This window comes from Tamandua tetradactyla, chromosome 22 (assembly GCF_023851605.1).
Source record: "Tamandua tetradactyla isolate mTamTet1 chromosome 22, mTamTet1.pri, whole genome shotgun sequence".
In the NCBI taxonomy this organism is placed as follows: Eukaryota; Metazoa; Chordata; class Mammalia; order Pilosa; family Myrmecophagidae; genus Tamandua; species Tamandua tetradactyla.
Genome location: NC_135348.1, coordinates 47894001 through 47920903, shown reverse-complemented (window position 1 = coordinate 47920903; position 26903 = coordinate 47894001). Strand labels below are relative to the sequence as shown.

At 40.4% G+C, this 26903-nt stretch overlaps 1 protein-coding gene across 6 annotated transcripts in view; it reads right to left on the bottom strand.

Annotated features, from left to right (window-relative positions):
• Positions 1–26903, bottom strand: part of PRDM5 (PR/SET domain 5) — a 274545-nt gene that overhangs the window by 175038 nt on the left and 72604 nt on the right. For 4 of the 6 annotated variants that reach the window (XM_077140176.1, XM_077140171.1, XM_077140174.1 and 1 more), the window contains exon 3: positions 15970–16092. The exons of 1 other annotated variant lie outside the window; for it this stretch is intronic. In XM_077140176.1, the coding sequence (XP_076996291.1) occupies positions 15970–16092 (123 nt within the window). Of the gene's footprint in view, positions 1–15969; positions 16093–16187; positions 17596–26903 lie in introns of those variants that run through there. One more of the 6 variants, XM_077140173.1, reaches the window with a different exon arrangement.

The window sequence follows — 26903 nt, the reverse complement described above, 5'->3', positions numbered from 1 at the left end:
CATTCACACCTTCACGTAGATCCCTCATGCACAGAACCAGGGTTAGTCTGTTTGAACTATAGCATCCATCAGGCGTGATGCTATGTCATGTCAGATTAGGTTTTAAGAGACTGCAGCCCTTTTCGGCTCTTCTCAGATCTCTCTCTAGAGGAAGCAAACTGGTTTGTCCTGAGCATCCCCGGAGGAGGCCACATGCAAGAACGGAAGTCGTGCACCAACAGTCATGGAAGTGACCCTGGAGGAGCAGCCTCTGCCCCAGTGAAGCCTTCGGAGACGGCAGTCCCAGACCACTGCTAGTGACAACCTCACGATGATTCCTGAGCCAGACCCAGGGACCACCAGCTAAGCTGGTCCTGAATTCTTAACCCTAAGAAATTGCATGAAATGACATTTGTTGTTTTCAGCTGCTAAATTCGTCGAACTTTCTTGAATGAAGGTAACCTCTTGTTGGTGCCTTAATTTGGACATTTTTATAGACTTGTTTTAATTGGGACATTTTCATGGCCTAGAATGGCAAACTTGCAACTTAATAAATTCCCCCTTTTAAAGGCCGTTCTGTTTCTGACATATCACATTCTGGCAGCTAGCAGACAAGAGCACAATGGATTATATACTTTGGACAATTTATATGGCTTGTGAATATACCGCAATAAAATTGCATTAAAAAATGAGGGGGAGATTAAGACATCCCCAAATAAACAAAAACTGTGAGAGTTTTTCATCACTACACTGGCTCCAGAAGCAATGCTAAAGGAGATCTTAAGACAAAAAGGAAAGAAAACTAGATAGTGGTTCAAAGCAGCATAAAGGTATAAAGTTCTGCATTAAAGGGGACCATTTGGGTAATTATAAATGCCAGGATTAATATGACGTATTGTTTGGTATGTAATTTCACTTCCTATTTCCCACAGGTGCTAAAATACAAATGCATAAAAAATAATGATAAAGCTATGGTCTGGACATCTTATTGACAAAGATATAAGTGATACAAGTAGAATAAAAAGGTGGGGAGACAGAGGATATAGGAAAAATATATTTAGATGCTATTGAAGTGAGGTTGCTATCAAACTAAACAAGACTGTTGTATATTTAGGATGTTAAATTTTAACCCCATGGTACCCACAAGGAAAATAGATGTGAAATACATCCAGATAGAAAAAAAAGGAACTAAGTATGGTACAACACACAAATAATCAAATAAATAGAAAAGTCTGAATTAATGGAAGAATTGAAGTTAAATAGCAAAATGGCATCCTGCATATTGGTAGTAACTTTAAAAATGTAAACAGATAAAATTCTCCAGTCTAAATGCAGAGACTGGCCAAATGAATTTTATAAAAACATGACCAAACCATATGATTCTTCAAGAGACACACCTTAAAATCAAACATACAAGTAGGCTGAAAGTGAAAGGACAGAAAAAATGTATCCATGCAAGTACAAAACCAAAAGAGCTGGGGTAGCTGTACTAATATCAGATAAAACACACTATAAGCAAAAACAAATACAAGGAACAATGAAGGTAATTATATACTAATAAGGGGACAATTTCAGCAGAAGATGTAACAATTATAAATACAGATACACCAGCAGAGCCAAAAATAAATGAAGCAAATACCAACAGATTTGAGGGGTGACATATATGATTCTACATTAATAGTAAGAGACTTTAATTCACCACTTTCAATAATGGATAGGACATCATTTAAGCAGATCAATAAAGAAATACAAGACTTGAAGGGTACTTCAAGTATCCTTCAGTTTGCTAAAGCTGCCAGAATGAAGTATTCTAGAAGTGGGTTTGCTTTTACAATGGGGATTCATTAACTTAAAATTTGCAGTTCTAGGGCCATGAAGTGTCCAAATTAAGGCATCAAGAAGAAGATGCCATGCCTTCTCTGAAGAAAGGCTGCTGGCATCAGAGGTTCCTGCCAGATAGCAAGGCACACGGCTTGCCTCTGCTCATCTTTCATGCCCAGGATCGCTGCCTTCAGCCCCGACTCCAGTAGCCTCCTCTCTGAGCTTTGGTGGGTTCTCTCACCATCCCCAGGGTTTTTCTCTCCCTGCTCCTGCAGGGCTTTTCCGGCAAGCTCTCTGTGGGGGTTTCTCTCTGAGCCTCTGGGCTTCTTCTCGTCTATCCTCTCACAAAGGACTCTAACCACAAGGTGAATGGGGCGAGTCGCATCTCAGCTGAAACAACCCGACCCAAAGGTCCCACCAACCACAGCTGTGCACACACAGGGATGGCCTGAAAGAGCACGGCCTTCTCTGGGTGCACCAGAGCTCCACCAGCACAGGTCCTCTAAGAGACACATAAACAGAACACTTAACTCCCCCTAAAAGGAAACGCATTTTTCTTGGGTGCACATGGATAATTCTCCAGGATAAAGAGGAAAGCAAAAGCAAGATCTGGAAACATCTAGAGGCGAATGAAAATACAACATACCACAACTTATGGGATGCAGAGAAGGCAGTGCTGAGAGAGAAATTTATAGCTTGAAATCTTCACGTTACAAAAGAAGAAACACTACAAATTAGAGACCTAAACTCAAAACTGTAAGAACTAGAAACAGAAAAGATAACTAAGCCTAAAGCAAGTAGAAGGAGGGAAATAAAGATTAGAGAAGAGATAAATGTAGCAGAGAAGAGTAAAACAATAGAATCAACAAAATCAAAAGTTAGATCTTTGAAAATATCAATAAAATTGACAAACCTTTAGCTAGACTACAAAGAACAAAAGAGTATAAATAATGAAATTCAGAAATTAAAAGTGGGACAATTCACTGACCCCACAGAAATAAAAAAGGACTATAAAAGGATACCATAAACAACTGTACACAAAATATTAGATAACCTAGATGAAATGGGCAAATTCTTAGAAAGTACCATCTTTGACTAAAAAAAAAATAGATCTCAACAATATCAGTTGTGAATATACATGCAAAAATGCTCAACAAAATACAAGCACATGAGCCCACCAGTGCTGGGATGGCTTTGGACCCGTTCCTGCCTGGCTGCTGGGGTCTGAAAGGCACACAGGGTTGAGCAGGGCTGTGGATTAGTACGTTTGCTAGTCCCAGCTCTGAGCTACTCTTTCCACCCAAGCAGGATCATTTGGTGTCAGTAATTGTTTCAACGCCGCCCATGACAGGTGGGCAGGAGAGACTGGAGATGTTAGGACACACTGCAGGGAACAGGTGGCTGAGGGGTGGCATCAGCTGAGCAGGCCAGCAAAGCACGGCTTAGGTAAGTCGTCAAAAAGGCTTTCAGAATTCTTTCTGATCCCCTCCTTAGAGCACTCTGGAGCCTGTCTGTACCCCTGTTATGGGTCCCTGGCCCTATTTTAACTGGGAGATACATACTTGGGAGTGTTCCTATTTGCCATTCAGGTAAAAGCAGCTGGAATGAAAGGAGAATAAAAAAAATAAAACTATAGATGCAAAACAAAAACAAACAGAAGGAACAGAGAAAAGGAAACATTCTCCTGAAGGTGAAACAATTGTACAAAAAAAGTAATCTTAAATATAATACCATATTCAGTGCATGAAGCAGATGAAGGAAAGCAGAAAAAAATGTGACTAATTAAACATAAGCTACTGCAAAGGTCTAGAGTTAGGTGAACCAGTGTCAAAGAAGAGCGTTAACACAACTCTAACCAAAACTACCATAGAGAAACTGACCTTTGGAGTAGGTTCATCAAGATAATTAGATGCCTAGATATTAGCAAAAATTAGAAGCCATACTAAGAAACAGGAAGATAAGGCCCAGTCAAGGGGACAAATTAAAACTTCAGAGGAGACAAAGAATTTGGCACTACAATCAAAGATGTCCAAAAAAATCTCCTAAATAAATGCAATGATAGGAAGGAAAATATGGTAAGGTGATATAAGGATATTTAGAAGACACTATGTGAGCATAAAGATGATTTTGAAAGTTAAAAAAAGTAACAACAGAAATCATGGGGATAAAAAGTACAACAGAAGAGATTAAAAAATACTAGAGGTATACAACAGCAGACTTGAACAGGCAGATGAAAGAATTTGGAAACTAGAAGAAAGGACAATCATAATTTTACAGACAGAAGAGCAGATGAGAAGAAAACGGAAAAAATTGAACAGGGACTAAGGAAACTTAATGACAGCATGAAGAGACAAACATACACATCGTGGGTATTCCAGAAGGAAAAGGGAATGGAAATGCGGCAGAAACAATATTTGGAAAGATAATGGTTAAAAAATCCCAACTCTTCGGAAAGAAATAGATATCCCTGTCCAAGAAATGCAACATACTTCAAACTGAATAAACCCAAACAGACCAACTCCAAGACAGATACTAATCAGAACTCAGCAGGCTGAAAGGAAAAGAAACAAAACAGACGCTTGGAGTACAGTGAATTAATGAAGAGTGTTAATAAGGGTAAACAAAAGGGTAAAAAGAGACAAAAAAAAAAAAAGATGACATATAAAAACTGAAAGATAAAATGGGGGAAGTAAGTACAATTCTATATTAATAACACTGAATATTAACGGAATAAATTCTCCAACCATTGACAGAATGGATAAAAAATTATGATTCTCCTAGAGACTCACCTTAGATGCAAAGACACAAAAAAGTTGAAAAGGAAAATTTGGAAAAAGATATTCCATGCAAACAATAACCAAAAAAGAATTAGGTTAACCTTACTAATAAAAGACAAAGCAGACTTTAAGTGAAAAATCTTTATAAGACACAATACATTAATAAAAGGGGCAATTCATCAAGAAGAAAACAATAATAAATATTTATGCACCAATCCACAGTACTCCAAAATACATGAGGTTAAGACTAGCAAAAGTGAAAGGAAAAACAGACTTCCTTGAGAAGGTAACCTCTTGGTGCATAACTGAGACATTTGCTCGGCACTAGAAATGTAAATTTGTAATTTATTAAATTCCCTTGTTAAAAGTCATTTCATTTCCATTATATTGCATTCCAACAGCTTAGTGATGTAATACACAAGGGAAATGAGTTAATATCTTCAGATAAATGAAAGTGAGAATGCAAATTATCAAAATTTATGGGATGCAGCTAAGGTTGTGCTGAAAGGGAAATGCAAATAAATAAAATCAGAACTGAGAAAGGAACATTACCACTGACCCCACAGAAATAAAAAGGATTATAAGAGGATACAATGAACAAATGTATGCCACAAATTAGATGACTTACATGAAATGGACAAATCCCTAGAAACACATGAAAAACTTACACTGATTTTAGAAGAAATAAAAGACCTCAAAAGACCATTTACAAGTAAAGAGATTGAATCAGTCATCAAAAATGTCTAACAGGGTGGGCCACGGTGGCTCAGCAGGCAGAGTTCTCATCTGCCATGCCAGAGACCCGGGTTTGATTCCCAGCATCTGCCCATGCAAAAAAAAAACTAACAAATAAGAGCCAGGACCAGATGGATTTAAAGACGAATTCCACCAATCATTCAAAGAAGAATTAATACCTATTCAGCTCAAACTCTACCAAAAAAAAAAAAAAAAAAAGGAAGAGAAGGGAACATTACTACATTACTTAACCCATACTATGAAGCCAACATCAACGTAATATCAAAGTCAGATAAAGATACTACTACAAAGGAAACATATAGACCAGTTTCTCTTGGGAATATAGAAGCAAAAATGCAGAATGAAATACTTGCAAATCAAATCCAAAGGCATATTAAAAGAATTATACACCAGGATCAAGCGGATTTTACCCATATATACAAGGATAGTTCAACCAAGTGTGCCAGTTTGAAACTATTATGTACCCCAGAAAAGCCATGTTTTAATCCTGATCCAGTCTTGTGGGGGCAGCCGTTTCTTTTAATTCTGACTTAATAGCATGCCAGTTTGACGCTATTATGTACCCCAGAAAAGCAGTGTCTTAAATTCTGACCTAATCTTGTGGGGCCAGCCATTTCTTTTAAGGGCAGAAACTTTTGAATAGATTATCTCCACAAAAATGTGTCACACCCAATTGTGGGTGTGGCCTTTTGATTGGATGGAGATTGACTCCACCCATTCCACATGGGTCTTGATTGGTTTACTGGAGCTTTTTAAAAGAGGAAACAAAGCCAACAGAGACCCTTGTAAAACAGTTGTTTCAAAGCTGACAGAGACACAGATGTTTGGAGATCTAGGCTTGGAGCCCAGCAGACATTGCCATGTGGCTTCCCATGAGATGTTAAGCAAGCCCAAAGCTGGAGAGAGCCGAGGGAAGCCAAGACATGAAAGCCAGTCCCAGAGAAGCAAAGCGAGGAGCCCCCACAGGAACAGAGGCTGAAAGCAACAGAGCCCAGGAGCAAGGGACCAACAGAAGCCAGCTACATGGCTTCCCAGTTCACAGAGGTGTTCAGAAAAGTGATCAGCCTTTCTTGAGTCAAGGTAACCTCTTTTTAGTGTCAATTTGGACACTTTCACTTCCTTAGAACTGTAAACTCGTGACATTAAATTCTCCTTTTAAAAGCCATTCCATTTCTGGGTTGCTGCATTCTGTCAGTTCAACAAACTAATACAAACAGTGGAGGACAGAAATTTTATAGACTTTCTCATGGAGATGTGGCACATCCAGTTTGGGGTGTCACCTGCTGATTAGATGGAGATGTGACCCCACCCATTCAAGGTGGGTCTTGATTAGAGAAACCTCAGATGCAGATGCTTGGAGAACAGTTACTTCAGAGCTGACAGAGATGTTTGGAGATGTCCGAAGTGCCAACAGTGACAGCAGATGCCTAGACACAGACAGAGCCCAGCAGACATAGCCACGTGTTTTCCCATGAGATGTTAAGCAAAGCATAACCCAGATTTGTGTCCTGGAGGAGTTAAGTGAAGGCCCTTCATGCTTAGAGAGGAAACCACAGGAAAGAGATGCCGAAAGCAACAGAGCCCAGGAGCAAGGGACCAGCAGATGCCAGCCATATGCCTTCCCAGCTAACACAGGGGTTCGGGCAGCATCAGCCTTTTTTGAGTGAAGATTACCTCTTGTTGGCGCCATATTTTGGACATTTTCTGGGCCTTAGAACTGTAAATTGGCAACTTAATGCATTCCCCCTTTTAAAAGCCATTCAATCTCTGGTATATTTCATTCCAACAGTTTAGCAAACCAATACAAGAAAACTGACAAATGTTATACACCAAATTAACAATATGAACGAGGAAAACCTCACGATCATCGTGACTGATGCAGCAAGGGCTGTTATCCTTTTTTGATAAAAATATTTTAAAACAAGGAAATTCCCTCAACATAACAAAGGGCATACCTGAAAAATGCACAGCTAGCACTGTATTTGAGAGTGGAAGATAGAAAACTTCTGCTCTAAGATCTCGAACAAGACAAGAATGACCACTGTTGCTACTGTTACTCAACATTGTGCTATAAGTTCTAGCCACAGTACTTATGCAAAAGTAAAAGGCATGCAAACAGGAATAAAGAAGTAATACTTTCACTATTTCCAGAAGACATGAACATATATATAGGAAGACTCAAAATATCTAGAACAAAACTGCTAGAGCTAATATACGAATTCAGCAAAATGGTGGAATACAGGATTGTGCTGATTTGAAACTGTTACATACCCTGGAAAAGCCAATCCAATCCTGGGGAGGTAGGGAACATTTGATTAGGTTGTTCATATGGAGATGTGACTCTGCCTATTCAAAGTGGTCTTAATCCTTTTTACTGGAGCTCTGTGTGAAGAGAATAAAGGACAGAGAACAGGGAGAGAGCACATAGCTGACACACAGAGCAGAAAGATTGAACCAGTGACAGATATTTGGAGATTCTAGGCTAAGAGATGAAACCCAGGTTGCCCTGGAGAAGCTAAGTGAAGGCCTACAGATACTTAGAGAGAAAACCACTGGAATCAGAGCTATTTGAAACCAGAAGCTGGGAGAGAGTGACAGTAGACATCGCTATGTATCATCCCACATGCCAGAGAAACTCAGGACACAATTGGCCTTTCTTGAGTGAAGGTATCCTCTTGTTGGTGGTACATACATATGGTAGGATATTATTCAGCTAGAAAAAGGACTGAAGTCCTGATGCATAAAACAACAGAGATGAACCTTGAGGATACCATGTTGAGTGACATAAGCCACACACAAAAGAACAAATATTGTATGATTTAACTGTTAGGAACTAATTACAATTAGCAAATTATAGAGTTATAATCTAAAATATAAGTGACTAAGAAATAGACTGGGGTTACAGAGTGTGGAGTTGCTGCTTATCTCATACGGAATTTCTGTTTAGGCTACCGTAAAACTTTGGAAATGGACAGTGGTGATGGTAGCACATTATTGTGAGTGTGGCCAACAGCACCAAATTGTATATGTGGAGGTTATTAAATGAGGAAACTTTAGGATGCATCTATTACCAGAATAAAACTTAAAAGATAAAGCATAGAACTGTGTGACCCAATGAGTCCTACTGTTGATGATGTACTATAGTTAACAGTACAACTATAAGAATGTTTTTTCAAGAATTATAACAAATATATGAGACTGCTAAAAAGTGGTAATGACAGGGCTGTATATAGGGAGAAAAGCCTATATAAATAATGCACAACAGATAAAACTATTTCAGTGATCATCCATCAATTGTAACAAGGTAACTACTGTTAAAAAATGGTACAATTTATTTTAAAAATTGTGATCATTAAAAGAAGAAATGTTCCACACCAATGCAAGGTGATGGTGGTGGAGTGGTGTACAGAAATCCTGTTGTATTAGTTTGCTAAAGTTGCCAGAATGCAATACATCAGAAATGAAATGGCTTTTTAAAAATGAATTTATTTAAGTTGCAAGCTTACAGTTCTAAGCCATGAAAATGTCTAAATTGAGGCACCAACAGAGTTTACCTTCACTCAAGAAAGGCTGATGCTGTCCAGAACACCTCTCTCAGCTGGGAAGGCACATGGCCACAGCTGCTAGCTTTCCTTCTTCATTTTATAATGTTTCCCAAGGGCTTTTCTTCTGCAAACCCAAAGGTCTCTGGCTGAGTGGGCTCTCTAGCACTTTTGAAAATGGTTCCCTCTTAAAGGGCTCCAGTAAGCAACCCCACCTTGAAGGAGCAGAGACACTTCTCCATGGAAACTATCTAATCAAAAGGCTCCACCCACAATTGGGTGGGTCACTTCTCCATGGAAACAACTTAAACAAAAGATCCCACCCAGAAATACCAAATTAGGGTTAAAAACATGGCTTTTCTGGGGGTACACAATAGTTTCAAACCAGTAAACCTGTACTTTATGTATGATTGTTTTATAAACTCACAACTTCTCAAATTAAGAGGAAAAAAAAATTTTAAATGTATATATCATGATCAAGTGGGATTTATCCCTGGCATGCAAGGTTGGTTCAACATAAAAAAAATCAATTAATGTAAAATACCACATTAACACAACGAAGAGAAGAAAGTACAAGATCATCTCAATTGATGCAAAAAAGACACTTGATAAAATCCAGCATCACTTTTTGATAAAAACATTTAGAACACCAGGAGCAGAAGGAAACGTCCTCAAAACAATGAAAGGCATATATGAAGTGCTCATATATAACATCATACTTAGTGGTGAAGGACTGAAACCTCTCCCTTTAAGATCAGGAAAAGACAAGGGTGCCCACTGTCTCCACTGTTACACAGAATTACACTGGAAGTCCTTGCCTGAGCATCCATATTAGAAAGGAAGAAATGAAACTTTCCCCATTTGCAGATGGCATGATCATATATATAGAATGTCCTAAAAGATCACCAAAGCTATCAGATCTAATAAATGAATTCAGCAACGCGACAGGGTACAAGATCAACATGCAAAAATCAGTAGTGTTTCTATACAGAAGCAATGAACACTCAGAAGAAATCAAGAAGAAAATTCCATTTATAATAGCAACTGAAAGAATCCAATATCAAGGAATACATCTAACCAAGAAAGTAAATGACTTGTACAAAGAAAACCATAAAACATTGCTAAAAGAATTCAAAGAAAACCCAAATACATGGAAGGACCTTCCATGTTCATGGATTGGAAAACTAAATACCTAAATATCATTAACATGTCAGTCTCACCCAAAGTAATTTATAGATTCAATGCAATCCCAATAAAAATTCCAACAACCTTCTTTGCAAAAATGGGAAAACCAATCATCAAATTTATATGAAAGAGTAAAGGGCTCTAAAGGGCTAAATCAATCTTGAAAAAGAAGAATGAAGTTAGAGGTCTTGGACTTCCTGACCTTAAAACTTATTATAAAACCATGGTAGTCAAAACAGCGTGATACTGGCACAAACACAGACATATATACCAATGGAATAGAATTGAGAGCTCAGAAATCAACCCTGATATTTATGGCCAACTGATATTTGACAAGGTAGCAAAGACGCCACTGAACTGGAAAGAAAAATCTTCAACAAATGGTACTGGGTAAACTGGACGTCCATCCGCCAAAAAAGAAAAAAGGAAGGGGGATCCCTACCTCACATCTTACATAAAAATCAACTCAAAATGGATCAAAGAACTAAATATGAGAGCCAAACCTATCAAAGTCGCCAAAGAAACCGTAAGGAAGTATCTCCAGGGCCTTGTGTCAGACTCGGTTTCTCAGACTTTACACCCAAAGCATAAGCAGCAACAGCAACAACAAAACTAGATGAATAGGAACAAATCAAAATTAAAACTTCTGTGCCTCAAAGGACTTTTACTATGAAGGTAAATGAACAACCTACAAAATGGGAGAAAAAAATTGTCATATACATGTCCTATAAAGGTTTAATATCTAGAATATGTAAAGAAATCCTTCCATTTAACAACACAATGACAAAAAGCCTAATTTAAAAATGAGCAAAAGACCTGAACAGATATCTCTCCAAAGAATATGGCCCAGGGGTCCTGCTGCATAGCTGATGAGAGAAGGGATCCTTGTCCACCCTGGAAGGATGGACTTATCTACACAGAACCATAAACGGTGTCTTTCTCATTCGTATTTCTGTAGTTCCTGCCCCCTCTGGTTCTACTGCCTAGTGTGGAATCTGCAAATTAAAAGAACGCACCAACACTGTTCCAGTTTGCTAAAGCTGCTGGAATGCAATATGTCAGAAATGGATTGGCTTTCACAAAGAGGATTTATTAGGTTGCAAATTAACATTTCTAAGGCCATGAAAATGTCCAAATTAAGGCATTCCCGAGATGATACTCTTGGAGGAAAGCTGGCATCCAGGTTCTCTGAGACACGAGAAGTCACCATCGGCTGGTTGCTCCTGGGCTGCACTGCTCTCAGCCTGCTTCCTTCACTTGGTTTCTTCTCTCTGCTCTCTGTGTCGGTCCTGAGCCCCATGTTTTCTGCCTTTTATTCTCTTCATAGGGGGCTCCAGTAAAAGGATTAAGACCCACCCTGAATGGGCTGGTCACATCCCCATGGAAACAATCTAATCTGACCCCACCCATAACTGGTGGGTCATATCTCCATGGAAACAACCTAATCAAAGGGTCCACCCAAATAACAGGTCTGCTCCCACAAGACTGGATTAGAAAAACATGTTTTTCAGGGGGTACCTAACAGTTTTAAACCAGCAAAAACGTCAAAGGGCACTATCAGGAAAGTGAAAAGACAATCTATAAAACAGGAGAAAATAGTTACAAATCATATATACAGAATGTATTAAAATGCCTTAGCACTCAACAACCAAAAGACAAACAATTCAATTAAAAAATGGACAAAAGACTTGAACAGACATTTCTCCAAAGATGTACAAATGACAGAAAGTGCATGAAAAGATGCCCAACATCATTGGCCATCAGAGAAATGCAAATCAAAAGCCCAATGAGATACCGCTTCACAATTAGATGGCTGCTATTTGTAAAAATGGAAAATCCCCTGTGTGGAGAGGATGCAGAGAAAGAGGAACACTCACTCATTGCTGGCGGCAATGGAAAATGGTCCAGCAGCTGTGGGAGAGAGTTTGGCAGTTCCTCAGAAAGGTAAGTACAGAAATACCAAATGACTGGCTTTCCCACTACTAGGTATACCCCTCAAAGAATCGAAAGCAGGACTCAAACAGATATGTGCATGTCTGTGTTCATAGAAGCACTATCCACAACTGCCAAAAGATGGAAGCAATCCCTGTCCATCAACGGACAAATGGATGAATAAAGTATGGTATATCCATATAACAGAATATCATTCAGCCATGAAAAGGAATGAAGTCCTGATAAATGTGACAACATGGATGAGCCCTGAAGACATCACACTGAGTGAAATAAGCCAGACATAAAAGAACAAACATTGCATGTACTCACTGACCTGAAACAATCAGGACAAGCAAACTCATAGCCAAAATCTAGAATACGGGGGTTAGTTAGGGAATGGGAAGTTAACGCTTAAAATTACAGGATTCCTTCTTGGAATGATGGAAATGTTTTGGTAATGGATGGTGGTGATGGTAGCACATGTTGTGAATGTAATTAGCAGCACTGAAATTTATATGTGAATGTAATTAAAAAGGGGAATGTTAGATTTTATATATATACACATATAGATTTATAGATAGATTATATATATATATATATATATATATACACATACACACACACACACATATATATATGGTAAGAGAATAACTTTTTTTAAATCCATGGAATTATACTATAGTTAACCCTAAGTTTAAACCATGAACTACAGTTAATAATACAATTGTAAAAAATGTACTTTCATCAATTATAACAAATATCCCACACCAGTGCAAGATGTTAAAAATAGGGGGATATAATGGAATCCTGAATTTTATGCATGATTGTTTGGTAAGCCTATTGGTTATTCTCTAATAAAGGAAAAAAATAATATAATTCAAAATACTTGTACATGAGATATAATACCATATCTCTGAAATCTCCAAATAATTCAAAGTTTCAAGTCTAAATGGCAATAATTCTGTACCTCGCAAATAGTTTTCTATTGAAACTTCAGAAATTTTTAAAAGCATGCAAAACACTTATTAGGCCAATATTTTATTCAAATACTGTATGTGTGTGTGTATATTTTCTTTACTGCAACAAAATTAATATTTAATAAGAATTACCCATTTCTTACACAGTTTAAGAACTGCTTTGGCTCAGTTTAAGCCATGTTTTTTCATTTAGAATTTTTTAGTTTTAGATGGAAATATTTTTCAAACTTCTGAACATACACCTCAAATAATTACTCTAAAATGTGTGCATGTGGGAAGAACTGTTTGCTTCCTATCCTTCTTCAATAATTCAGATACATAAGTCAGCATTTCCAAAGCAAATTTCCCAAAATAAAATAAATCGCAAAGTTAGAAATAAAATCAAGAAAGAGTTCCAAACTTCTGCCAAAACAGACCTCAGATTTTTAATCCTTTGTCCAAGAAAACCGGACTAAGTATCGACATTTTCTACCAAGTAAGCCACACAACCACAAATGTTTCTCATTTTCTCCACGCCTGGGACCTACAGCCCAAATTAAAAATTTCCTGAATACCCCAAATTTCAGACACTATTAGGGATCCAAGTGATTTGCAATGTTATGCAAGAAACATTATGATCTTTTCTTACAAACTCAATGTTTCAGGAATGCAGTCCTTAGGAGGTGACTGCCACCAGTCAGAGGGCTGACATTGCTTCTGGCCATTTGACCTGAATAGTTTGCTCTCTGCCTTTTGCTCAGATGTGATTTTTTTTTTTTAACATGGGCAGGCTCCAGGAAGTGAACCCGGGTCTCTGGCATGGCCGGCGAGAACTCCGCCACTGTGCCACCACTGCACCGCCCTCAAATGCAATCCTGAACCTGAGAAATCCACCACTCCAGCTACTGCTCATGTAAGAAAGACGCTACCTCAAGGGAGCTAATAAATATCCCTACTATGTCCTAGGACCAGAAACATTAACAGTGCATGCAGTCCCAAGGTTAGGAGCAGGCAAAGCAGTATGAAAAGGAATTAAACCCATCGTCGTCATTTTTGCACCAAAAGGCTCTCACAGACCTCAGATTCTAATTAAATTCAAATGTGAAATTTTCCAGAGCTCCAACTGGCTTATGATTCCTATTCCAACCCCAACCTACCTCACTTTCTTAATCCAAATAATAACTTGGAATACCAAAGTTGCAACTGTCATCTTCTCTAGATTTCTAAACTCTTTGAAGGAAAGACACACTGTCAACACAGAAAAAGAAGAGTATGCACCGGATGCACTGATGAATATGAAAACTGTGCTACGTCACAGAAAACCCGGGTACTAGAATAGAGAAGTTTTTGTACCTATGATGTGATGAATTTAACAGGGGAGAGATTATCAAATGTGGATTGTAAAATATGGAGATATACACTTGTTGACACAGTTTTCCATTATCTAAAGGGATCATTATAAGCAAAATGCACAGTTAAAGGGAACTCTTAACTACCCAAGTGAGCCGAGTCAAACGGCAAAGCTGACCACATAAAACCTTGGAAATCTGGACAAATGGAGAGTCTCTAATGCTACAAAAATGATAGCCAATAAGAAGAAATTTCTCCAACTCAAGGAGTCTGGGAAAACTTAAAATCATTATTTATGCATAAGGAGATAAAAGTCTATTTTTAAAAAGAATCACATTCTGTACAAACAATTTCAAAAAACTGACAAAACAATGGATTTGACTAAAGTACATTTCATGGTTCTGAAGGCAATTTTGATATTTGTAACATTTATAAAGAAACACTTAAACTGAGTCTGTAAGTTAATATTATGATATAATGGACGATCCTATGAGATGAGTCTCTCTCAGGAAACTATGAATAGAATTAGAATTCATAGTTTTGCAAGTATATTAGAATACTTGCAAAAAATAAAACATCTACATGTAAAAAACAATAGGCCAGTTTTAATTTGTGGATGAATCAACACATGTCGTGAACAATCTGAAAAGTGGCTTGAATCTCTCCAGCTGCCGAGAGATGAGAGCTCCTATCCAAACCCAGCCCTTTGGGAAGAACCCTCTCTCATTTACCCACGGAAAACATCTCTCATTTATTTCTACTGTAATCACATTAATTATACAATACTAACTCATACTGAGACAATCTGGCCAGCTGATGTGAAGGAATAGGATGTCTATACTCTGGTTATTCTAAAATTTAATTTGTGCGTTTTACTCTTGCCATTGCTGATTTTACACTCAGAATTGAGCATAACCCCCAGCAAATTACTAAACTCTCAGAGTTTCTATGAATAAATGATATCATGTCCACGGAGCCTCTAGCCTAGTACACACGGTAGACACTCAACTAATGTTAGTTCCCTTGTTCCTTTCCCTTCCCCTCTTGCTTTTGTCAAAAACAGCTTTTCTTCTTCTTCTGCAGTTTAATATCTGAGAGGCTGGGACTTCAGGTGTGATCAGTCCATTTTCTGCCAGCATATAACATTTCTTTATTATCACGGTCAGCCAGGTGAGTTTAATAAAAGCCCCTAAAAATATTTCATTTTTTTTTATCTTCTGACCTTAATTTCTACCAAGGATTTACCTAAGTTCATAAAACATGGTTCCCACCTTTACGAAACACAGTCCAGTCATAGAGAATATGCCAACCAAACTTCCTTCAAGAACCCTTTCAGTAACAAGGCAGAGTTTAGTACGAGAAGCCAAATGCAATCCAAATGGATATCGACAAACATTAGCTGAATGGATTAAAAGAACTTGAAAGTAAGATCTGCAAAGGACAGTATCAGACTGAGTAACTCATCCCTTCAAGAATTCTCACTCTCATCAAGGACGGGGCCTGGCAGCAGCCTACAACCAAGCTTGCCCTCTCCTGCACGTCTAATGATGGTTTCTGCTTTCTGAACCTGCGACTGTTATCTGAAGCAGGCCCTTGAGAAATAAACTGAAAACAGGGACCACAGTCATAGAGTAAGGCGTTCCCCTCCATGCACAGTGCAAAGAAGCTCACTTGAATGGCAGCCAAGTTCTTCTGCTCCTGAGACGGCGCCTCGTGGACAAAGCGAAGCCAGTTGGAGTGTCGCGGGTTGGTGGCATCCAAAACGTACAGCACTTCCCCCTCACTCCCGCGTACCTGGAACATAAAAGGCTGCTGAGTTCACACTTGATGTGGGGATTGGCCACAGTAAACGTATAAGGGCTGGACAGGAATGCTTCGTAAGTGTGTACCTTTTCATTGAGAAGTGTCATATCTATGTTGGATGAATATTCATTCTTCAATTAAACACACGAACGAGCAGAGCCTGCAGTTTCCTCTGGCAGATGTCTACATGACTCACAAGTGCAATCAACTCTCAGAAACATCTTGTCTTAATAGCTCTTTTCTAGTCAAAATTTTTTTTTGGAGGTTTATTTCAATATCTGTATTGTACCACAATTGTTACCATGTTACTCCTTCATTTCCACAAAGGAGGGTAGTATTGCTGGGTTGTCCATCACCTGGTTCCCATAGGGAGGTTGGGGTGGGGAGCAGGTTGAAACTCTCACTTCAATTTCTTGCCACCTGTTTACCAAATCATCTCCATCTAAACAGCACTTGCTAATTTAACCAGTGGGAAAATGGCATCCGTTTGGACAAAATTTCATGTTTTACTCCTGGAAGAATGAACACAGGGCCATTTTGTCTTTTCCTGGCCTGATCAAGGACAGCCAAGGAGAGCAGCCTGCTTCCTACCTCCTGGCCATAGCCCTCTGGCCAGACATACCTTTATCTAATTGGGGTCAAAAGAGCAGGTAGCCCCACTGGATTTGAATCCAAGGTACTCCCAATCTAGCTTCGCCAAAACCCCTGCATTGCAGGTTGCTAGGCAGGTGGCTGCTTTAATGAAGCATTTACATCAATCCGCATTCAACTATCACTTCGTATTTACATTCAATTAGAATTCAGCAGAGGGGAAGAGAGAATGAGTGAGTGAGAAGTTAGCACTCCACATCTCCAAATCCAAATTACAGCAATATAAAAAATATATAATTTAGCTTTGTAGACTTGAGATGGGAAAAAAAAATTCCAGATTTTCAAAATTTTATTTCATAAAATAAAGTGCAACCATCCAATAAAGTATGTATTTTCATGATAAATTTAGATAATCATTGACTCATTCAGTAAATATTCCTTGAGCTCTAATCATGTACCAGGTACTGCTTAAGGTACTAGAAACCTTTCAGTGCCAGATGAAGTTCATCAAAGTTTAGCAGACAAATTCCCTGACCTAACAGCAATTAAAAGAAACAAATAAAAAAAGTAATACAGAATATAATAAAAGCTATGAACCAAAACCATTCCAGCCAATCCTAGAGAACACCTAGGGCAATATATAAGATTCCACAAAGGTTCCATGCACTAGAGTAACTTTCCAGAAACTACAAACTCCAGATGGCTCCCTGGTCCAGATAAGTTCTGAAATGCAGAGGGGCCAGCTCTCCAGAACATCAACTAGTTCCATCCCCCTATCCTATATTATCAACCATCCTTCCAACATGAAAAAGTTGGAATGGCCATAGCCCAAATACCCTAAAGAGTGAGAGAAAGATCAAAGGTTATGGTGGAGTTATACAGAGAAAGTCGGGTTTAACAAATGTTGAAATTTCTTTTAGTCTCCAGTATCTTAGAGCAGATAGAAGTAAAAGCCTAAAATTGTGGAACTGTAACCCATACCAAACTCTGCAATGTGTTCTACAACTAATTATCATAATGTGATTTGAAATTTATTGCTTTTTAGTATATGTGTTCTTTTTCACAAAAAAAGAAAAAAGTCAATTGTGATGATAAATGCGCAGCTGTATGATGATACCGTGAACCACTGACCTAACACTTTGCATGATTACATTGTATGTGAACGTATAATATATACCAATAAAAAATAATTTTTAAAAAGTTAAAAAAAGAAAAGCTATGAAGAATACTAAAGCAGAGTAAGAGGAAAGAGAGTGATGGGATGAGGGCTCTGTGAGCTTAGTGAGTAGGCAAAGGCCTCCTGACCAGATGACCTGAGAAGAGTTCCAAATGAAGGGAGGGACGGGCCGGGGGCGCTGAGGAAAGAATGTTCCAGGCAGAGGGAACAGCAAGTAAAAGGCAAGGTCCTGACCTGGAAACAAACTGGGTATGTTCAGGGAAACGTAAGAAGACACAGTACTGTGACCTGAGAAGCAGCCAAAAGAGCGGTGGGCACCCAGACCAGACAGGGTGGCCAGGCAGGTCCCCCGGCCTGCGGACCGGGAAGCCAGCTACGGCGGCCACGGCGCCCAGAGACTGTCACAACGTCCGCCACGTGTGCTGCGGAGAGTTTCCGATGCTGCAGTTGACACAAGAGAAACAAGACTACAAATACCACATATCTTACTTCATATGCTTAGGAGTGAAGCTATGGAAATCGGCAACACATCACTAAATTACTAATTCACACTCAGAAGATCTGGGTTTGGGAGACACCTGAAAATTGTCCGGCTTCCTTCCTCGCCCCTTGACTCAAATGCTCGCTGCTCAGCGAGTAATCCCCAAAATGCCCAGGGTCACTCTAGGACAGAAAGGGCATCCCACGTGTCTACACAAGAAGTCACCAGCTCACCTTCCCTTAGGTAGAATAAATAAATAATTTTAAATAGTTAAGATAAGGCTTTTCCTTTCCCAATTCCTCCAGAGGAAAAGAAACAAAATGCTCATGGACAAAAAGCTAAATTAAGCAGAACAGGTAACAATGCCACCAAACACTTGAAAGAAAAATACTTCTCAGGAAAACTGAAGTTTAACATCTACAACTATTGTTAAAATGCACAACAGAGCGGGCTGCAGCGGCTCAGCAGGCAGAGTTCTCACCTGCCATGCCGGAGACCCGGGCTCGATTCCCGGGGCTGCCCATGCGAAACAGACAAGCCTCCACCACAATCCAGTTTCACGTAAGAAAAGGGCACCGGGCTTGCCCACGGCCTGGCTCGGGTTCCGGAGCACTGCCCTCCTTCCGGTTCCGGAGTGCGAGTCTCCTTTTGCTTCAGGAGCATGAATCTCCTTTGGGTTCGGGAGCACGACCCTCCTTCAGGTTCCAGAGCGCGGCCCTCCTTCCGGTTCCGGAGCACGGCCTTCCTTCTGGTTCAGGAGCATGAATCTCCTTCCGGTTCAGGAGCACGAATCTCCTTCCGGTTCAGGAGCACGAATCTCCTTCCGGTTCAGGAGCACGAATCTCCTTCCAGTTCAGGAGCATGAATCTCCTTCGGGTTCGGGAGTGTGGCCCTCCTTACAAGAATCACTTTACGGACCTTCGTCATCACCCATGTGTTACCGAGTTTGAAACAGAATGTACATCAGATGTGTTTGACATTTGGAATTCCTCCTTCAAAGACGTGAAACAGGCAGAGATTTCTCTGCGGCTTATTACAGTAAGGCACGTTTGAATGTTTACCGGGGGTATTGTTTGTTCTTTATGCATTTCAGCTTTTTCCCAGGCCCGTGGCTCCAGCTATGCCCCATGAGTCAGTATGAGTAACTCATCGTCCTTTCCAGGCCACCAGCGTGCAGCGGCTGTGGGCTGCCCTCCTCACACGACTCTCGGGCTTAAGAAAAATGCACACTTTAACTCTATATTTATATAAAGTCCTTCTGAAACGTGCCTCTTTCAATCCACCTGAGTTCACACACTGCTTCCCCAGTCCTTACGTTCTGAAAACAGCACCGCTAAAGGCAGCCCATGGGCAGCCACGGGGCTCAGCCGGCGGAGTTCCCGCCTGCCACGCTAGAGACCCGGTTCCATTCCCGGTGCTGCCCACGCAGACAGAAAGGAGCACCATGCTCTGTGTTCTCCACACTCACTTTGAAATAGCCTGTTCATGATCAAAGCTGCTGCTGCCCGTGTTATTCCAGACGCCCCTTTCTCATCCCACCCCACGTGGCTCTTATGTGCCCACTCGGACCTTGCTGGCTGCCTGTTTTCCCCAAGGTTCGAGGGGCTGGAAGTTTCCTTCGTTTCACCATCTGTCTCCTACACTCTCCGGTTTCATCACCTACTTGCTTAACTTTGGTCTTCCCGCCCCAACCACAGCATTCTCTGCACTGAAATATCTTCTGAAAGAGACATCCAAAGATAATCTAACCCATCCTTTCTCTTTACAGCAAAACCAAATCAAAACAACCCAAGACAGATGGCTACTATTAAAGTCCCCATTTGTCTGTTTTAATTTGATATTAAGCCCTGAGGTAATAAACCGAACATTTTTATAGTCAAATAAAGAAAATTCAAAATTCCTGTGTGCCATGTTCCAGCATCTTTGCAAACTTTGCAGTCAAACAGTATTTTTTCCCTCACAAAAGTAGTTTTCCAAATGCCGTCTTCTTTCATAGGAATGAAACATATCGGTTATAGTTCTACTTAGAACCTCCCTCTTCATTCCTGGGGTCTCTAACAAAGTCATCGTTCTCATTGGGAAGTAAAAACCATCTCATTTCTATGGTCTGTTTGATTTGCACAGGCTTCTTACACCAGTTTTACCAATAGGGTTAGCTAGAGTGGAAAAGGAGAGAAACTCCTTTGTGAAATGGAAACCTTTATGCTGTAACTTCGCACGCTGCATTCGAACAGAATTCTCTCTGCATGGAGCGTGGCCTCTCCCAGCCTCTGCGAAGTGTGCTCTCCACGTCCCTCTACAAATGCCAGGACACACTGTGCTGGTCGCTGCTGCCAGGGAGCCGTACCTTTTCCAGACTAAACGTCAGCAGTATCGAATGCAATGCATCTAACGTAATCACATTTGATTTTGTCCTCCCACCCATAAAAAGACAGAGGAAACCACAGAAAGAGTCAGTCCAGTTACAGAAAGTCCTAACATGTACATGAAAGAGAAAACTGGAAATAAGTAGTATTCAATACGAATCTTTCTTCTCTAAATTTAAATATTTTCTTGGATAAAGTGGATCAACAATAATAAGAAAAGAAGCTTATTTATTATTGGGATGGTTAATTTTCACAGAAGGATCTGCAACGCTACTGTATTATTTTCCTTCAATCATTTCAAATGACGAAGGAATTTTTCACTTGCTATGTACATGCCGTCAGGTTCCAAGGGCAAAGCTAATGGGCCAGATTTGTCCCCAGACACAGTAAAATGTAACCAATAGACCGAATTTTATTTAACATGTGGTCAAATTCAATGGCAGTAAAATACAGGCAGTTCCAAAAAGGAGGCCAAGATGTCATTGATGAGAAGTTACAACGCATAATGTTATATGATTTATTTATTAAAGAAAATATGTTTTCCTTTCTAAAGAATGTGGTTTTTTTTTTTTTTTTTTTTTAAAGGAAAGACAGAGAGAAGGAAGGAAGAGAGGAAGAAAGGGAAACATCTTTTAAACATTTTCTTGTATTTTGTTTCTCCGCTTTCGTTACATGGGCTGGGGCCGGGAATCGAACCGAGGTCCTCCGGCATAGCAGGCAAGCACTTTGCCCGCTGAGCCACCGCGGCCCGCCCAAGAATGTGGTTTTAAGCATTAAGATTTATTAGAGTATGGATGTCTTTGGAGTAGAAATGTCATCATATTTTTGTTTTTAAATTACAGGCATTCTTTCTGCAATTGTTTTCAACTGAAGTAAGCACACATGCCATACCGTCAGTTTTGTTAGACTACAGCAAAAAAGCACGCAAAAAAAGCAAGTATGGTGTGGTAGAGTGAGCAATCCTGACAGCACACGTTTGCCAGATTCATGCCAAAGAGAGAGACACTTTCAGAGACGAGCAAGGGTCTCCACTAGGAAACGGTTGTGATTCATAATTTCCAAGCAAAGGGCCTGGGTTTTTTGTTTGTTTCTAAAGGCTTTCATCTAAAATTACTGCTGGTTTTGGTGCTTATAAACACACGCACACATCGCTGCAGCTCATCTGCCTCAAAGCAGTCCCACAGCTCCTCTGCTCCAAGGGTCCTGCCTGATAATCCGACCCATGGATTACCGAGAAAAAACCCAAGGCTATTACAGACCACAGTGTCTTTCCCGAACATCAGTCTGAATATAATACACATGGTGGATAATTTACTTAAAAGGACTGATGAGGGAAATAAAGTCTCCTTTTTGCTATAAATATTTAGGGCCCTAATATCTCCAGCTGTAAGGAATCTCCGAAGAATGTTCTGGAGTGGTAAAATACTGGATTAGGAAGCAAGAGGCCATGTGTCACCACGGCTCTGCCGGTCTCTGGGTGGCAGGTTATTGCCTCCTGCTCAGCCTCAGTCTCCTGAACTCTGCAACGGGGTGACCGCCTGTGCCCTGCCACCTCACAGAAACTGTGCAAGCATCACGTGCGATAAGACACATGCAGCACTTTATACACTACTGGACATTTTACTCCCCTAAAGAATATCAGCAAACTGAGGTTCCCGATGGCCAGAAGACATATTTTAAAGACAAGCACTCTGCTTTAATGGCACAGCTGAGAGAGTGCGCGTGCAGACACACACACTCACACATCCCATTCTTCTGCCATGTCAGCTTTTTCTAGGGCCAAACATCGGCAATAAATAAATATTCAGATAGCCTCATTTGAAGGACTCTAAAGAAGGGAGAGATGCCCTCAAGAGGTTGTGACCCCTCCCCACAACTGACCAAGACTTGTCGCTTTGGGACTGATTGTCACCAGCTCCAGTCCACCCTCAGAGTGTGTCTCTTCCACATACAGCTGTTCAAATTCCTGAGTGCAGGACACCAGCCTAGTTCTCTGTTCTCTGAGCCCAGCACTCCTTCCTGCATCATGGGCTCCCGTCCACTAGCCTGAGGGGCCTGCTCTCCACACATCCGCACCAGCCAGTCCAGGCCCTGTGGCATGGAACAGAATGACCAGCACGTAAGGACTTTTACTACCAGTAATCGGAGCAGTACTTCTATTGAAGCAGCTTACCATCAGAGAGGTCTTTATGCTAGCCACCTCTCACCACCTAGCTTAGGCTGTCTTCATAACCAATTAACCTGTATTAAAGAAAGTTCTGTTACCTTCTTTCCTACTTTGCTAGCTGCCGGAATGCAACACACCAGAGATGGATTGGCTTTTAATAAAAGCAGATATATTTCATTAGTTCTTCAGAGGAAAGGCGGCTAACTTTCAACAGAGGTTCTTTCTTACATGGAAGGCACAGGATGGTCTCTGCTGGCCTTCTCTCCAGGCCTCTGGGTTCCAACAACTTTCCCTGGGGTGATTCCTCTCTGCATCTCCAAAGGCCTGGGCTGAACTGCAAGTGCTGAGATGAGGTATGCGGAGCTGCTTGGGCTGTGCTACGCCGAGCTCTCTTATTTAAGCACCAGCCAATGAAGTCAAACATCATTTACTGCAGATGTAATCAGCAACAGATGAGGTTCAGGTACCATTGGCTCATGTCCACAGCAACAGAACTAGGTGCCTTCACCTGGCCAAGCTGACAACTGAATCTAACTACCACATCTTCAAAGACACAAAGGCAAGTTTAACCGAGAAACGTGGTCAGGTTTGTGTCTCCAAGCAAATCTTGTACTCGGGCAACTGACCACTCAGAGATGAAACCCTTACATTTGATAGGGTCTCAATAAAGACATTAACATTTCAGAGAATGTGTCTCAATTGACACAGCCTTTATTTTCTTTAAAATTCAAAAATATTATTTGGGAGGTAATGAGAGATTAAATGCAAAACATTTAAAAGTACTGCCAGATCTTGCCTGTGAAAGTACTTATAAAATTAGGCTACATTTTTAAAAGAAGAAATAACTGACAAACCCAAAGTTCATCTTCTTTTTCATTGTAAATTTATGAGAGGCTTAATAGTATATATACCCTTTCTATAGTTTTGCAAAACATTAAGATACTCAGATTTCAGTGACACTTTTGAACAGACAACTTTGTAATCACATAAAGACTAAAGCAGAAAGAAAAGAACAGTGTGATCTCCACTGACATTAGCTTACCAAGCCCGCTTGTTTCATGGTTTTCTGTAAAGCGTGTGTATGGCCTTCACATGGGAATAAACTCTGTGGGATCTTTCTTGGCTGCTTAGTAGATTCGTGTTAACTTTCTGATTTTTGTATTGGAAATCAGATTTCACCAGAAAATTAGAAAACCCCATTAATAAAGTCAGCATGCATTTCAGTAGTTTGGCAGCATCCATAAGATCCAGCAACAATGATGAACAAAACTTTAAACCTGGTTAAAATTTGATGACCCTATAGTATTGTCCATTTTTTTAATTGTGAAAACATATGATATAAACTTTATCATCTTAACCATTTTTAAATATAAAAGTCAGTGGCATTAATTACATGTACAGTGTGTTATCATCAGTACCATCCATCACCAAACTTTCTCATTCAAAACTGAAATTCTGTCCCCTTTAAGCAACAACTCCTCAAACCTCTCCCCACCAACCCCTGGTAAACCTCTAATCTACTTTCTGTAGCTTCTGTCTCTGTGAATGTTTATTCTAGATATTTCATGTAAGTGAAATCATACAATATGTGCTCTTTCACTACCATATGCTTTCAAGGTTCATAGATGTATATGCATATGTTCTAGTTTGCTAGCTGCTGGAATGCAATATACCAGAAACAGAATGGCTTTTAACAAGGGGAATTTAATGAGTTGCTAGTTTACAGTTCTGAGGCCGAGAAAATGTCCCAATTAAAACAAGTCTATAGAAATGTCCAATCAAAGGCATCCAAGGAAAGATACCTTGGTTCAAGAAGGCTGATGAAGTTCAGGGTTTCTCTCTCAGCTGGAAGGGCACATGGTGAACACAGCATCATCTGCTAGCTTTCTCATCTGGCTTCTGATTTCATGAAGCTCCCTGGGAGGCGTTTCCCTTCATCTCCAAAGGTCACTGGCTCGTGGACTCTCTGCTTCGTAGTGCTGCAGCATTCTCTGCTCTCTCTGAATCTCTCTGAATCTCTCATTCTCCAAAATGTTTCCTCTTTTATAGGACTTCAGAAACTAATCAACACCCACTCAAATGGGTGGAGACATGTCATCCCCTAATCCAGTTTAACAACCATTCTTAACTAAATCACATCAACCAGGGAGATGATCTCATTACAGTTTCAAATATACAGTATTGAATAGGGATTATTCTACCTTTAAGAAATGGGATTGATATTAAAACATGGCTTTTCTTAGGGGGCATACTTCCTTTCAAACCAGAACATTCCACCCTCTGGCCCCTAAAAAAGACATGTTTTTCCCATATACAAAATACATTAATTTCATAACAATATCAGAAATCCTTAAACCTATCAGTAGCAATACAATGAAGTACAAAATTAGAGACAGTATAAAATCTCATCAAGTCAGTTACAGGCATGGTCTGTCCTAAGGCAAAATTCTGTCCATTTGCTCTGGACCTTTGAAAACTCATAACAAGTTATTTGCTGCCAACATACAAAGAAGGCACATTCACAGGATACATAGACACATTTCCATAGGGAGGAAGGAACACAGGGGTCACCGGACACATACAGTTTTGAAAACCTGCAGGGCAAAGTCCATTAGATTTCAAAGTCTGAGACTCATTTATCCTCAGGGCTTTAGAAAGTGGCAGTTCCACCCTTTCCAAATGCCTACACCTGCCTCTCTCTGAATGCAACCTTGGGGGATATTGGGGAGACCACCCTTCTCTAGGCTCCACCCTCTCCAAGCATCAGGGCTGCATCCAGGCTCTCTGCCATCTCCGGGGTACACGCTCAACCCCTCCATGTGGTGGCAGCCAGGCTCTCCCCAAACCCCAAGAAACGTGCTTCACCCTCTCCAAGGCCTGAGGCGGCATGACTCTTCCACTGCAATGAGGTGGAAGGCCCATTCTCTGCCTTTGGGACAAACTCACCCTCTTCACGGGCTTGGGTGGGTCCACTCTCCTGGCCCGAGGCTTCTTGACTTCAGACCTCAGCCTCCACGGTTTTGCCTCTGAAGTTATTTTTCCTCCAATGTGTCCCTTCTCTGAACCTCTCAGTCCAGACTGGCAGTGGCTCTGTTTATGCACGTCCCACAGCACTCTCGTTGGCTTTCTATGCAGTCGCCTTGGATCATGCCCATCAGACATAAGGAGTTTCCACAAATCTTTCCTGGATAACTCTATGTCCGATCCTGGCTTTCTCTGAAACGTCTGACTGGTTTCACATTTGGTTAAATCCTCACATGGGGTTCTATTCTCTGGGATCTCCTCTCCGGGAAGCCCAGAATTTTCTAGGACATCAATTTCTGGTTTCTTTGTACCCAAGAGTTCACTTTTCAGCTTATCTCTCTCCTGTCGCATTTCACTATAAGCTGCAAGAAGAAATCAGGCTGCACTTTCCATATTTAATTTGGAGATCTCTTCTGCTAAATATCCAAGTTCATGGCTTTTAAATTCTGCCTTCAAGCCAAAGCCACTAGTCAATTTTGCCAGATTATCTGCCATTTTAAAACAAGGATCACCTTCTTTCCAGTCTGCAATAACACGTGCCTCATTTCTGTCTAAGTCCTCATCAGAGGCATCTTTAGAGTCCACATTTCTACCAACAGTCTCTCCAAAGCATTCTAGGCCTTCTCTATCAAGCTTCTCACAACTCCTCCAGAATCTTCCCCTTATCCATTTAAAAAGGCATTCCAACATGTTTGGTATCTGCAAACCACAGCAGCAGCACCCCACTCCTGGTACCAAAATCTGTTCTAGTTTGCTAGCTGCTGGAATGCAATATACCAGAAACGGAATGGCTTTTAACAAGGGGAATTTAATGAGTTGCTAGTTTACAGTTCTAAGGCCGAGAAAATGTCCCAATTAAAACAAGTCTATAGAAATGTCCAATCAAAGGCATCCAGGGAAAGATACCTTGGTTCAAGAAGGCTGATGAAGTTTAGGGTTTCTCTCTCAGCTGGAAGGGCACATGGTGAGCACAGCATCATCTGCTAGCTTTCTCTC